The 13,080-nt window shown below is 49.5% G+C and overlaps 5 protein-coding genes across 5 annotated transcripts; 3 read left to right on the top strand and 2 right to left on the bottom strand.

The window, feature by feature from the left end:
• Positions 1–158: 158 nt before the first annotated feature.
• N0V96_012054 (uncharacterized protein) lies at positions 159–1,419 on the top strand (the record flags this gene model as incomplete). Its single annotated transcript, XM_065759483.1, has 2 exons — positions 159–1,093; positions 1,320–1,419. 2 exons carry the CDS (start codon positions 159–161, stop codon positions 1,417–1,419), a joined length of 1,035 nt encoding a protein of 344 aa, XP_065611937.1.
• Positions 1,420–2,099: 680 nt separating this feature from the next.
• N0V96_012053 (uncharacterized protein) lies at positions 2,100–3,066 on the bottom strand (the record flags this gene model as incomplete). Its single annotated transcript, XM_065759482.1, has 4 exons — positions 2,100–2,203; positions 2,267–2,371; positions 2,428–2,512; positions 2,944–3,066. 4 exons carry the CDS (start codon positions 3,064–3,066, stop codon positions 2,100–2,102), a joined length of 417 nt encoding a protein of 138 aa, XP_065611936.1.
• Positions 3,067–3,768: 702 nt separating this feature from the next.
• N0V96_012052 (uncharacterized protein) lies at positions 3,769–4,209 on the bottom strand (the record flags this gene model as incomplete). Its single annotated transcript, XM_053197168.2, has 4 exons — positions 3,769–3,777; positions 3,824–3,926; positions 3,986–4,054; positions 4,121–4,209. The coding sequence occupies 4 exons, from the start codon at positions 4,207–4,209 to the stop codon at positions 3,769–3,771; spliced, it is 270 nt and encodes an 89-aa protein (XP_053045475.2).
• Positions 4,210–5,469: 1,260 nt separating this feature from the next.
• On the top strand, positions 5,470–6,387 carry N0V96_012051 (uncharacterized protein; the record flags this gene model as incomplete). Its single annotated transcript, XM_053197167.2, has 1 exon — positions 5,470–6,387. One exon carries the CDS (start codon positions 5,470–5,472, stop codon positions 6,385–6,387), a length of 918 nt encoding a protein of 305 aa, XP_053045474.2.
• Positions 6,388–11,132: 4,745 nt separating this feature from the next.
• N0V96_012050 (uncharacterized protein) lies at positions 11,133–12,633 on the top strand (the record flags this gene model as incomplete). The annotated part of the gene is made up of 2 exons (XM_053197166.2): positions 11,133–11,379; positions 11,441–12,633. The coding sequence occupies 2 exons, from the start codon at positions 11,133–11,135 to the stop codon at positions 12,631–12,633; spliced, it is 1,440 nt and encodes a 479-aa protein (XP_053045473.2).
• Positions 12,634–13,080: the final 447 nt, after the last annotated feature.

Below are 13,080 nucleotides of genomic sequence, written 5' to 3'. Positions count from 1 at the left end.
CCGCCAAGCCCGAATCCTCTCTCACCAGACCCTTTCAACTTCAACAACACAACACATCAGACCTGACCTGACCTTGGCAAAACTCTCACACTCACACAAACGGATACGGATATACGCACTCACACACACTCACATACATATTTCCGCCCTCATTATCCATGTCGCTCTCCCTGTCTCCTCTGCTCGACGCGCTACCGACGGACTTTGTACCCGAGTCAAGCGGACTTATCCACCCCCGCCCAACTGTCACTGCCTCGTCTGCGTCGTCCATCTGGAGAGATCTCCCCGAGGCTGTATTTCGCCAACATGTCATTACGTTGGAGAAGCTGACCAATGCTGTTCCTGTTGACGCCAAATCTTTCCCGCTCCCATCCCAATGGACAACTTCTTCAGATGGGTCTGCGGAATCTCGTGCTAAAGTGCTTGCAGATGGTTCTGCAGAGACCATTGTGACGGATGCCCACTACCGAGAGTCCGCAGAGCAACTCAAACATCCCCGTCCCCGCCTGTTGACAATTTCCACGGAGCAGCGTCTGGCAGATGATATTGCCTACCTTGTCGCCGTTGGAGAAGGAGCACAGTCCGTTGCTGCTGCCACTGTCCAGGAAGGTCGAATAAAAGTCGGCATGGCAACTGAAGGCCCCGATGGAGGCCCCAATCAAGATCAACAAGCACTCCCAGCAGCAAGCCTCAAGGTCACCATCGCCTCCGCAGATGCGATCGAGCCCAACTCCCAGGCTTTCCTATGCTCTGTTTTCCAAATACTCTCTGCCCCGCCGCCTGCCAAGCCCTTACATAGCCTCTTGGACCTGGTCATCCGGCATCATCAAGCTCGCCTTCTCAACCGCCTTCGATCCGCCAAATGGAAGAAGCCAACCTATCTCTCCCGTACTCACAAGAAACCCCTGTATGCCGACTTCGCCAACCTCATCCACCGTTCACAATTCCTTTACTCCAAAAGAGAATCAACCACGCGGGCTAGGCTAGAGCGCGAACTCTCGGAGATGGCCGCCCTGCTAGAAGCTTTTGAGACGGAATCAGACGACCACGAGAAGCTGGTCGAAATCACTCAGTCTAGCTACCAGCTTTGCGCGTCGCCCCTTATCGCAAATTACCTAGAACGCTTACAAGCCATAAGGGCAACAGCGCAAATCCAGGCTTGTCTCAAAACTCTGCGTCAGCTTGAAAAGATCGCAGCCTACTATCGCATATGTCAAACTCTGACTAGTTTGTCCCACACACATCCAATGATCTTCCACAGCGCTGAGCTCGTTTTCTTGCCTCCTTACGAGGCAGTGCCTCTAACTCTCGCCTACCAGCCGTGGGCAAAATCTACCCACGTGCATGCAGAAGTCATTCTGTCTGTACATCATGACTTGGAGAAATCTGACAGCCCTTGGCACAAGCCAAGATGTCTAGGCGCCTCCAAGTACTTTTGCTATCTCTGCTTCTTGTTCATCCGACATCATGGGACCTATTTTGCGGCCAACACGCATGGGGCTTGCTACGACCAATGGACCATCCCAGACCTTGCTGACTATCCTCAGCCACTCGCAGACCACTACAGGAAAGTTGTGCGAGCGATGGATGAGGAAATTCAACTTCAAACGCATGGCGCGACGTGGAGACCGGAGCCGATGACGAGCCGAGAGAACTTGATAGGACTAATCGACGGATAGATTTGATTACATGAGTTCTGCCCGGGCTTAATCTGATCCAAAGTGTTCCAGGTCAGACTTTTGCCCAGACTAGTCCCACTACGCGTGTTTACAAGTCATGACTCTGCCATTTACGTCGATTGTTTCGATGACACAGCGCCCGCTCGAGGTAGCCACGATTCAGGGACGCTCAAGCCCTGGTCCACCCAACGGATTTCTGCCGGCCGATCTTTGCAAAGGTAGAGCCCCTCGATTCGAAAACGAGCGTGTGTAATAGCAAACTGGCGCCCGCCATCTACAAATGCCTGTGGGGAAACCAGGCTTGCCATTGGCATTGACGAATTACCTACTCAATATCCATCATTCGCCGACCATGCCCCTGAGCCCCTTCTTACCCAGAGGTCGAAACCATGCCACCCCACTCTCTCGCCAGCATCCCCATCAATACTGATAAGAGAGCCCCGTCCGATTCAGCTTGCGCTTATTGAGAATGTAGTACTGGACATTGGCCCAAATACCACAAGCCGCGGCGGCAGTAGTGAGGCCTGTTATAACTGTCCATCCGTTGCGATACTTCGGTGCATCCTCTTCTCTGAATAGCTGCTTACCAACAATACCTGAACAATTGGCAGCCATGATGAGTATGGCCATGGTGATAGAACGTTCACCGGCGGACTTGGCGTTGGCAGAAACCCAAGCGCCATTGACAGGATCTGCGGTGTGCATCAGTTACATGATTCACCAACTATAGACGGGAATGCAAACCTACGCCAAGGAAACGAGAATGCCGTTGACAGAGTCAACATGGCAAATCTCGCGTTGCGGCCGGCATCTATTAGCAAATAGTTGCCAAGCTGTGTATTATTAGCTGGGAGCTTCGCCAAGAAGAAGCACATGATAAAACATCAACTAACATTGAAGCCCCAGAATATGAATAAGCCTAGGAACACCCATGGACCGCGAACTCCCGTTTTATCGCTGCAAACATCAGTCATTCTGTTTTGTTTTGATGGTGATAACCTTGGCGCAGAAGCGCATACGCGGTAAACCCCCATAAGAGGTTGATTGGAATCAAGAGCCAAGCGCCAATTGAAACCATGGCATTGGACTCCAATCTCTCGAACCCCATTGAATTCACAAGAGAGGGTGCATAAGATGACAGAGTAGAAGATGGTGCCAGGGCAGCGATAGTGAAGACAACATGGGGGATGAGTCTCCAGTTCGTCAACTAATTTCACGTGAGCCAACTGTCGGTGACGCCCGGGTTAGGGAGTCCAACACGTACCGCTGATCTCAGCTCTGGCCAGCTAACCGAGCGCTTCGAATGAGCCTTGGACGGGTCGTCGATCATGACTCTCTTATACAAGATTTCGGCTTCCCGTTCCGAGAAATAACGAAAGCCGAGCATCGATATTGGGTTGTTGACTTGATTGGGAAAGCAAGCGAAAAATGCGATGCCGACTAAAATTGTGAAAATTCCCTCAAGCTAGTGATCAGTCGTTAGTTTTTCTCCGAATGCCCTCTTTGTTGCCGACTAGAATCTTTTCCCCGTAGGCCAAATCCAACTTACGATGAAAAGCCACTGCCATCCAGCAAGTTCAGCAATGCCTCTCATGTGCAAGCTTAGGGTACACACTTTGTCAGCTCTTGCTCGAGATTGACGAGAACTCATCGTTTGTGATCGACTCACATTCCGTACGCTATGAGGCCTGAGCATGCGGCAGCTAGCATGTTACCAATGAAGAACCACGAGAACCTTTTGCTCGTCTCATCTCTCTTATACCAACGCGTCATCGTGAAAAGAGCTGCAGGAATGAACCCTGCCTCGCAAAGGCTACATGTACGATTTATCAGTTCTCTTCAGATGATATTGCTTGATGAAGCTATCCAGGCTTACCCAAGGAGTATTCGGGTCACCATGTATGCTCCCAGCCCTTTTTGAAATGCTTGGAAGGTCGCAACTAATCCCCTGTCCACTTGTCAGTATCACTGTAAGGCTATTGCAGTCTTCCTAGAAAGGTTGAGAAAGTATTACCAGGCCACAATCTGTCCTCCAATCCAGAGCGTTGGTCCAATACGGTAAAGAACTAGGTTGCTTGGTATCTACGGGTTATGTCAGCTGGATGTTTGGGTTAAGTTAGGATGTTCCAGTTCCATCTACTGACTTCCAGAATCACGATGCCTGCAGATAACAACTGTTGGCCAACGTTAAATTGGTTCTGTGTGATACCAACATCTCTGAGGAAATAGTCTGTCAAGGCATTGCCACTGCGTTTGGTCAGATATGGTTGCAGTTCACCTCAATCATGCTTGGGTAGTCTTCATACATGTTGCCACGGTCGAGCTGTAGAGCAAAGAAAGCGAGGATCAACAGCGGCATGATAATCAAATCAACTCTGTAAGTCCCGAAATTCGCTTTAGTTATCCGAAGCCCAAGAGCGTATGACTGTTGACAAACTTACTTTCGCACCAATTGTCGCTCTTCCTCCGGACTCCAGTCGATATCGGGATTTTCGCCATCGCTCTGACTTCCTGGGCTCTTGGCTACCATCTTGACTTGCTTTTCGTCTACTATGGTTAGCATTGTGAAGAACTGAGGGAATATGGTAGGTCGTGTTGGTTTCGTAGACGTCGACTCGAAAGCAATACGTCGAAGGATGAACTCAACATGACCACTTGAACCTTTGTATATTCTTGAACAACTACGGATACCCGGCAAACTCTGCCAAAAGGCATTCCCGAAACAAAAATGGTACCTTGCCCCTCATTGATCCCGGCTCACCTATTTAGGTCTCGCCTTGCTGTTCGACGTCCCACATATGTTGCAGCTGTCAGGCTCGGACTTCTTGCTCTAACCAGACGGAACGTTGTCATGAACGCAGCATTTCCGTGGAGAATTGAACAAATACCACGCGTCGCAGAGCCAATTTGTCGTATCGTGTTCAGGCTGCCACATGTCTTCTGGGCCGACACTCGGTCGTCTGCTGTCTGGATATTTGAGATGACCCACTCTCTCGTTGATGCCATCATTTGGATCGCTCACGCCATCGACAGTGACCCTTCAGAGTGCTCCAAACTCACATTTAAGCATCCACCCTCTACGCAGCTAGGCTTAAGTAAGATTCTGATGCAATCGGCTCTCGGAATTGCGAATGTCTTCGGTGCCAATCGGATGGTCAGGTTCCTCGGGAGCGGCCGACTTTTCAACTATCGAGGCATGCGCACTGCTACTTTGCACCAGATCATCGGCCATGTTCCGACACAGGTACCTTACCTTACCTTTGGTAGACAATCGATATCTCCAGATCAAGCGGTCTCTGAAAATTAAAAGATATGTTTCTATGCATGTTTAGTTTCCCGATCAAATTTCAATCTCGAGGAAGTCACCTTCAGATGAACTGGCCACCTCTTTTTGCGTTGTGAGCCTTGGGCATGAGAAATGTGCTGTTGGATATTGAGAACACTAACCAATTTCTTCCAGGCTCTTCTGGACTACAGGTGCACGCAGTTGACGAATTGTCTAGTTGGCGACCTAGGAAGCGCGGGAAAAGCCCAACTTATATGTCACTCTAACGCAAGGCACCCTCCTCGTCGCCCGCAAATCAGAAGTCAGCCCGGCATGTCTCATCTCAAGGTCAGATCGCGCAATATTCAGATGTTGACGTGCCCGATGGCACGAAATGAGGGGAAATTGAAATGTTGAACTAATAGTCAAAGTGATGAGGTCTTGTGCTTCAACAAATATACCTCTCGCATACGATATCCAGCTGATTCCAGTTTCCGCCTTCTTCCAGGGATACATATATTCAACATGTCAAATTTAGAATCTAGAAAGCATATCTCCCCAGACTCGGGCTTTCCGATCTCCTTGCATCCGCACTTCAATCCCAAGATCAAAGATCATGTACCTCTTGAGCCAGTCCGTGAGGAGAGATTTCCGGAGAAGGACAGGGCATCCTTCGCCGATCCTGAGAAGAAATCCCTCCTTTCAGCAGCGAAGAGACTTGATTTGACAGAGTCAATCGGCACAGTCTTAGAAGGTGTGCAGTTGTCACAGCTTTCGGCACAGCAACTGGATGAACTCGCACTTCTTGTTACTGAGCGCGGGGTTGTCTTCTTTCGGAACCAGGACCTGACAACTGAGGGTCAGGTCAAGCTATTCGAGCATTACGGCACTCTCGACCGTCATCCCGCGCAGAAGAATGGGAAGTATGTTGTTATCAATGGCAGTCGCGAGGATCACCGTGAAATACTCAAGTACACATCTTGGCCCTCTGGAGACTTCCACGCCGACACGTCCTTTGAGATCAACCCGCCATCCTACTCCTTGTTGCGCATGGAGGAACACCCCAACGTCGGCGGTGACACTGCCTGGGTCTCTCAATACGGACTTTATGACGCTCTCAGCGACGCCATGAAAAAGTTTGTTGACGGACTGCACGCAGTACACACCTCACGGCTACAATATGACACAATCTTGGACCTATGGGGTACTGGCCCAAACCGCCCTCCCCTTGATTCACACCATCCAGCTGTTAGAACCCATCCAGTCTCCGGTCTCAAGGCGCTGAATGTCAATCCAGGCTTTGTAACCGCCTTTGCTGAGCTCAAAAAGTACGAGTCTGACAAACTTTTGGACTTTTTTTCGTACCACATCCACTCTGCCGACGACCATGCTGTTCGGTGGAAGTGGGAGGTGGGCAGCGTGGCCATGTGGGATAATAGGTAAGTTGGACGTAATCGAGTTAGGCCCTCTTTCACGTGCTCTCGTCCCAAGCTCACCCTTCTCAGATGTACAATTCACCGTGTTATCCCGGGGACTTACCAAGAACCGCGTAAGGGTATCAGAACAACCGTATTTGGAGAGAAGCGTAAGTTCTGTCATCACACTCTCATTTCTTCTCAATGTCATCAGTCTAATGGCACACTTAGCCTATTTCGACGTGAACAGCGAAAGCAGAGAAGAGCAGGTAGCAAGATTAAGTAGTCAGCCAAGCTAAGGCTTGATACAGAGGGCTCAAGAAGGGCCCGTGAGAGTAGACATGCGTAAGCGATTACATTAGCCAAAACTCGGAGACAAGGTGGCGTTCCAACTCTCCACCTTCCCTTGCTTATCGGTAATCTGAATGTGGTCGGAGTCGAACTTTCTTTATCGTGATTCTAGCATACCTAAACAACGAACCCTGCTTCTTGACGTCCGTCTTGCGCAACGTATCTATAATCGGCACGCATCCAGCATGAATATCCTGATGACTCTCGCCTTCTAATTGGCACCCAGGTCTGGCCCGAGGCAGTACTCAATCAGGCTTTCTCCAGCTCTTCCGTTATCCATGCTTCATTCTCGTGTAACTTTCCAGTTGGTATGTACGTGTATCGCAGTATTGGTTTGCTCTCTTGTCAGTTTTCGTTCGGAATCGCCATCGTCATTGCTGCCCGTCTCGTGCTCCTTGTCATTCTTGGACCGTCAGCGAATCTCTCCCAGGACTTTATAGGCGGCTTGAATGCCATTAGAAGAGTTGACAACTAACCAGTTCTATCCATGCTGTGTACTGGCCAGGTTTGGGTTGCACCTTAATCTGCCCACTCCGCGATCCCTTGTTGAATGCGCTCTGGCTATTGGAATTTTCTAGCGAAGAGGACTTGTACTTGGCTCTCCATCTGAGGTAGAAGGGTCGAAGCATAGGGATGTTGATACAAAGACCTGCAAGCATGAGCTCAACTGTGCAGAGCATGAATGTCGTCAAGGAAGTGCCAGTCAGATTGCCAATGAGATCGATAACATAGATCTGCCAGAATCGAACAACGCCAATCACACAGCATCTTCGCTATATCAGTTCACCGAGTCATCGATAGCAGTATTAAAGAGACCAGGTGGATCGACTCACGCTAAGCCGAGAGCGAAGCAGGCAATGACAGCAAGCTTTTCGGTTTTCCGCATTTGTAATTGCCAGACAGTCCAGATAGGTAGAATTACAATGAATAGGTCGGTGATAACGTTTGTCATGATAATGCACTTGAGCACCAAGATCTGGTCCATGCAGTGCCCGATTCGCTGCACCGTCCATTGTTGGGAAATCGGATCACAGAGGAAGATGAAGACGAAGGTGAAGACCAAAGCCCATGCAATGACAACGCTGCCAATAAGGAAGATCCACCACTTGAGTTGAACAGAAAAGGCTCTGTAATAGAACCAGAGCTGACTGAGCTTCAAGGACGCCAGTGACCAAAGGTAGATAAGTGTGAAAGCAAACGTCGTCTAGTGCATTCTTAATCAGGTATGGTTCATAGCGTGGAGAGTTTGAGAGAAAGTCTCGCTTTCAGGGTAGATACTATTCTTACCTTCAAGATGAACTGCATGTTGTTGAGCACTGTCCAACATGATCAGCGCCGGAAAATTCAAAGCGACGATCGTAAGTCCAATGACACCTTTGGGGTTGCTGACTGCTTCTTGGAAGGATACTAGTCGTCTTAGAACATTCACTCACATTTTGGATACACCTCAGAGTCAGGATCGAAGTTGTACCCGACACCAGACGTGAATACTGCGGTGTCAGTCAGTATTCTATGCCACCAGACTGGAGAGCCATCTCATAACCTACCTGCTGCATTCATTCCTATTGTACTGCCTGATAGAAGCTGTTATACCTGTTAGGCCAAGTGCGAGACGCAGTCACTATCAATCGTAACTCACGCAAGCAGCCAAAGCCAAGATGTCATCTCCGCCAACGCCAATTCCATGGTATCTGCCCCAGAGTCTAGCAAACACTACTGCTGCAAAAACCGCCCATAGAAAGCAGATAGCTATGAGCGAGTCTCTTGCGCTAGTCGTCATCGGGATGTACAATGGTGGCGGCGACGCCAGCGTCGCTGGTGTAGCCATCGAGGGCAGTGGTCGATTGGGGTCTCGGTTTCAACAAGTCGATGAATGGGATATGAGTGATGAATATGAGCCAAGTTCCGCATAGTACTTTATAAAGGGGAGGGATGAACAACAGATACACTGAGGGGAAATATATCGACGATGAAGGGCAGTTCTAGCTCCTGGGCCCCAGTAGTTAAAGTTATGACGCTCAGCCAGTCATACTCGGCGAGATTCTGCGGCCCTGGCTAGGCTGAAATTGATCACGAATTTCAGCGCTCTGGAGTAGGCAAGTCGGGATGAAAATCTCCAGCTTGTTGACTTAGCTGAAGCCGGGGGACATGCTTTTTGTTGCCGAGCTTTAGAGCCCTAGTTCCGGGTGCACTATCTGGTGTCGCCATGACTTCGCCTCGCCCTCCTGTGGACCACGTTTCCCAGGGTCTGCCAAGCCGTGACTCGCGGAGACCCATTACTGGTTCTGAAATATGATTGCGCTGAAGTAGAAGTGGTGGTTTCCATTCCTGGTTGCTCATTTGCCATGGCGCTCCGCATGTCTTCGATGTTTCGACAAACGGCAATTCTAAAGCTTGAGCGGAACTTGGAGGGTGATTTTTTGTGCCAGTACTTATTGCGAAGGAGTAGGTACTCATGGAATAACTTAAATTCACTAAGATTTGAAAACGGCCAAGTCCTTCAACTTGTGTTCCTCTTGCTTGCACAGGAGAACTGGCGTCGAAAATATCGGCATAGATTAGCGGGTAAAAAGGAGTGATGCTTTGGGAATCAATCGGGGATACTGCTCCTCTGAACTTTCGGGGTGGTAGTGTCTCGCTTGCTTTTTCCATGAAGTGCGGGATGTGTACGAATGGATGTCCCTTCTAACCTGTTGGTTCTCTGAGCTCCTGGGGCTCGTCGTTCCTAACCATGGCTTACAAAAAGTCACCAATGCTTGGCATCCGCTGACCCCTGTGTTTCTAATCCTACAAAGTCTCTCTTCGGGTTTAGCCCTTGCCAGTCGCCGGTGACCATGGACTTGCTCCGCTCAGTCTCACCAGAACGTCGCATGCCAATAGCTAGATTATGTAGAGTTGGATTGGGCAGAGAGAAGCGGGCTGGGATTAGCACGCGGCCGCTCAATCGGGTGCCCAAAGATGACTATCCGTACATCTCTAGAAAGACATTTCAAGTAGTTGATCTTCTCCTCAAATTAGAGTGAAAACCTGCAGTCCCCGAATGAAGGTTCATGAACTATTCCTGATGAAGAATTACAACTCGGCAGTCGGGCCCTGCACATGATCAGTTTTCCGAAAGGAGGCTGTCTAAGACTTTGACACACGCTGAAGCACTGACGCTTGATAGGCATGTTTCGCTGGTCAGAAGTAGTGAGATGATAGTCCTCTAGTCACTCAGTATAGAGAACTTCATCGCTTGATACTTTGATCGTCGTGCGGGAACCATGACTCCATCATCGACAAGATCCATCCATCATACCCTGGTTGGCCATTGGTTTGGAGCACGCGTCTCTAGATCGCGGGGGCTCTGAGTGTATCCCGTTGTTTTAGTGGTAGAAATATCACATCAGTCCTGATGACACAACAATACGATCCATATGTGGGTGTTTACAAGCCCTTTTGACTTGCAGTTTGGACTTCTAATCGGCATCGAGACGTGTCGTAAAGAACAGCAGCTCACTACTTAGTACCTTAATCACGGATACAACTGCGGTTGCCTGTTGATATTTAGCGAGAGAAAAATGCTGACCCCGACTGGATGGTGAACAACCAAGTGTCACAAAGTTCCTAAAGTGGAGAGGCAGTGGATGTGTCTCCATTATCTGCCCCCGGTCCGTTCCATTCGGGTTCCCTGGACGCTTGAAGATCATTGAGAGATTCGTCTTAGTGCCGTGTGCTGGTCACGTTGCATTCAGGCGGTATCTCTGTGTGTCCCGTTATGATGTCTCAGGCTTCTGAGTCCCGGCAAGGATAAAGTTGTAGCGCAACCTCGAATTACTTTTCCTTCCTCCCACGGCTGGAGGGGGGAAGGTCTAGATCATGCTGTTTCCATCAAGATTAGCGTATACGGTGAGCTTTGAGTTTAAGATCAGTCATCATCGCTAATTCCAATAAGAACCACGGTACAGAGTGTCTCGCTTATTGCACTTCGAATGGCTGACCTAGCCACGGTACCTATATTATGCGTCGACGGTCGGTGCTGTTGGCTGATTTAGGATTCTTCAACGGGCTCTAGGTCCTTCTGGGCATTGTGGGTCGCCCCCGCAGGCTCACTGCACTAGTAAACGCTAGTTGGCTCCTCTCGTCAAGATTGCTCCTTTTCTCAGGGGCTCGTTATGGTTGTGCTGGAGTCTTGATCTCCAGACAGGCCATGAAAGCTGCTCGTCTGACCAGTAAGCGCACGTCTTTTATCAATGTCGCGGTGGCAGGTGGGCCAAAGTGAGTTGAGCTGCACTGCCTGGGTGGTGCTGGCAAAAGATGTATGCAGTATATATCCATTGGAAAGGTAGGTGTCACATAAACTTACGCTTAGCAGAGGTTGCGTCGAAAACACTGCCCTCTCGTGCACACTCATCAAAGGCAGTTCACCGATTTGTGTCTGAAATGGCCTCCAATGCCATCATAGATGGCCTCAGGGCTGCCCTGAGTCCCAATGCAGTCGTCTACTTTATTGGTCTCTATATCGCTTATCACATCGCCATAGCCTTGTACAATATCTCGCCATTCCATCCGCTAGCGCGTTTTCCTGGTCCCAAGATCGCAGCTGCATCTTACCTATATGAAGCGTACTTTGACTGGTGGTTGCTTGGCAGATATGGCAAGGTCATTGCACGGATGCACGAGCATTATGGTAGAAGCAACGAAAGCCCTAGTCTGAGACATAACCCGCTGCTGACCAACATAAATCACAGGGCCCATTGTCAGAATTAACCCGGATGAACTTCATGTATCTGACCCCTACTTCACTGACGAAATCTATGCCGGTCCGGGCCGTATCCGCGATAAGTGGCAACATCAGCTCAACACCGGCGGCGCAGGCCCTGTTTCGGTTACCGGCTTCTCCACCGTCAATCATGAGGTTCATCGAATGCGCAAGGGCGCATTGTCAAAATTCTTTTCGCGTCAGCAAATGCTTAAACTTGAGGGCGAGGTGCAGGAGTTTGCCCAGCTCACGGCAGACAAAATGCTCCGCTCGGCGGGGAAGGAGCCATTCGACGTGAAGGAGGCATTCAATTGTTTCACTGCGGATATCATTTCCCAGTATGCTTTTGGAGAGCCTATGGGTTTCATCTCTCAGGAAGGATGGGAGCCCAACTTTGCTACTTGGGTGAAGTCCTTCTTCAAAAGTGCTTACATGATGAGACACAACGCCCTTGGTCGTAAAATGGCTCAAGTAATGCCTATGATGGCTGATTACTTGGGTGAAGACATCAAGTCTGTCATGAGACAGATGAATGTTGTTATCCCCGGGTATATCAAGGCAGCTCTGAGCAACCCGGAAAATGGAAGAGTTTTTGCCGATCTCATGGAATCCAAGACACTTCCCGAAGAAGAAAAATCCTTGTACCGACTCTCTGGAGAGGGCTTCAACTTCTTACTCGCAGGTACCGAGACCACTGCTGTGAGACTGGGTTCCTTCCCGTTAAGTGCCGCGTTGCTAATTGTTGTGACACAGGCTACTCTGACTGTCGTGACGTACTACCTTCTCGCCCAGCCCCAGACCTATGCTCGCCTTATGGAACAGTTGCAAGGTCTCAACCCATCGAACCTGAAATGGACAGAGCTCGAACAAAAGCCTTACCTGTGGGCAGTCATTCACGAGTCTCTTCGCATGATGCCTGGTGTCTCGCACAGATCTGCCAGGATTGCTCGCGAGGAGGACTTGGTTTACAGAACCCGTGACGGTAAAAAGGAATGGCTTATTCCTAGAGGAACTCCAGTTGGCATGACATCAATGATCAACCACTGGAACGAGGAACTCTTCCCAAACCCCGAGGAGTTCATTCCCGAGCGCTGGTTGATCGATGGCCAGCCGAATCACAAGCTGCAGAAGTTCCTTCTCGCGTTCGGAAAAGGCAGTCGTTCCTGCGTTGGTGAGAAGTAAGTGCTTGTTCAGAAGTCAAGGCTCTCGGTCCTCAATGCTAACGGCGCCTCTCAGCTTGGCATATTGCGAAGTCTATCATATGGTGGCCATGATGGCTCTCCGCGTCATACCGAGATCCAATCTGTTTGAAACCACGGTCGAAGATATATCTTACGACCATGATCTCATCGTCGTACAAACTAAGAAGGGCTCAATTTCCGTCAAGATAAAAATTACCTGAGGTGGGTTTTACTGATTGTCAAGAGGTTACAACATCACTTAAGGATGGGGTGATCATGATCGTCCATGGCTCTACTTCCAGCATTGGCGCTTCACATAAGTCTCAAGGGCCAGTCACGGAAGTATCAATTCAGTGGTTCTTTCATCCTTGTTTCTGCCTTCGTTCTCATTGCCACAATGCGGCAAAGGTACGGTGCTACTTCCACCGCAAGTCACAATCAAATATCA

The sequence above is a fragment of the Colletotrichum fioriniae genome, assembly GCF_027942845.1.
Source record: "Colletotrichum fioriniae strain IMI 355084 chromosome Unknown scaffold_20, whole genome shotgun sequence".
Taxonomy (NCBI): domain Eukaryota; kingdom Fungi; phylum Ascomycota; class Sordariomycetes; order Glomerellales; family Glomerellaceae; genus Colletotrichum; species Colletotrichum fioriniae.
Note: the sequence above shows the minus strand (reverse complement) of the source record. Positions and strands in the feature narration are given on the sequence as shown.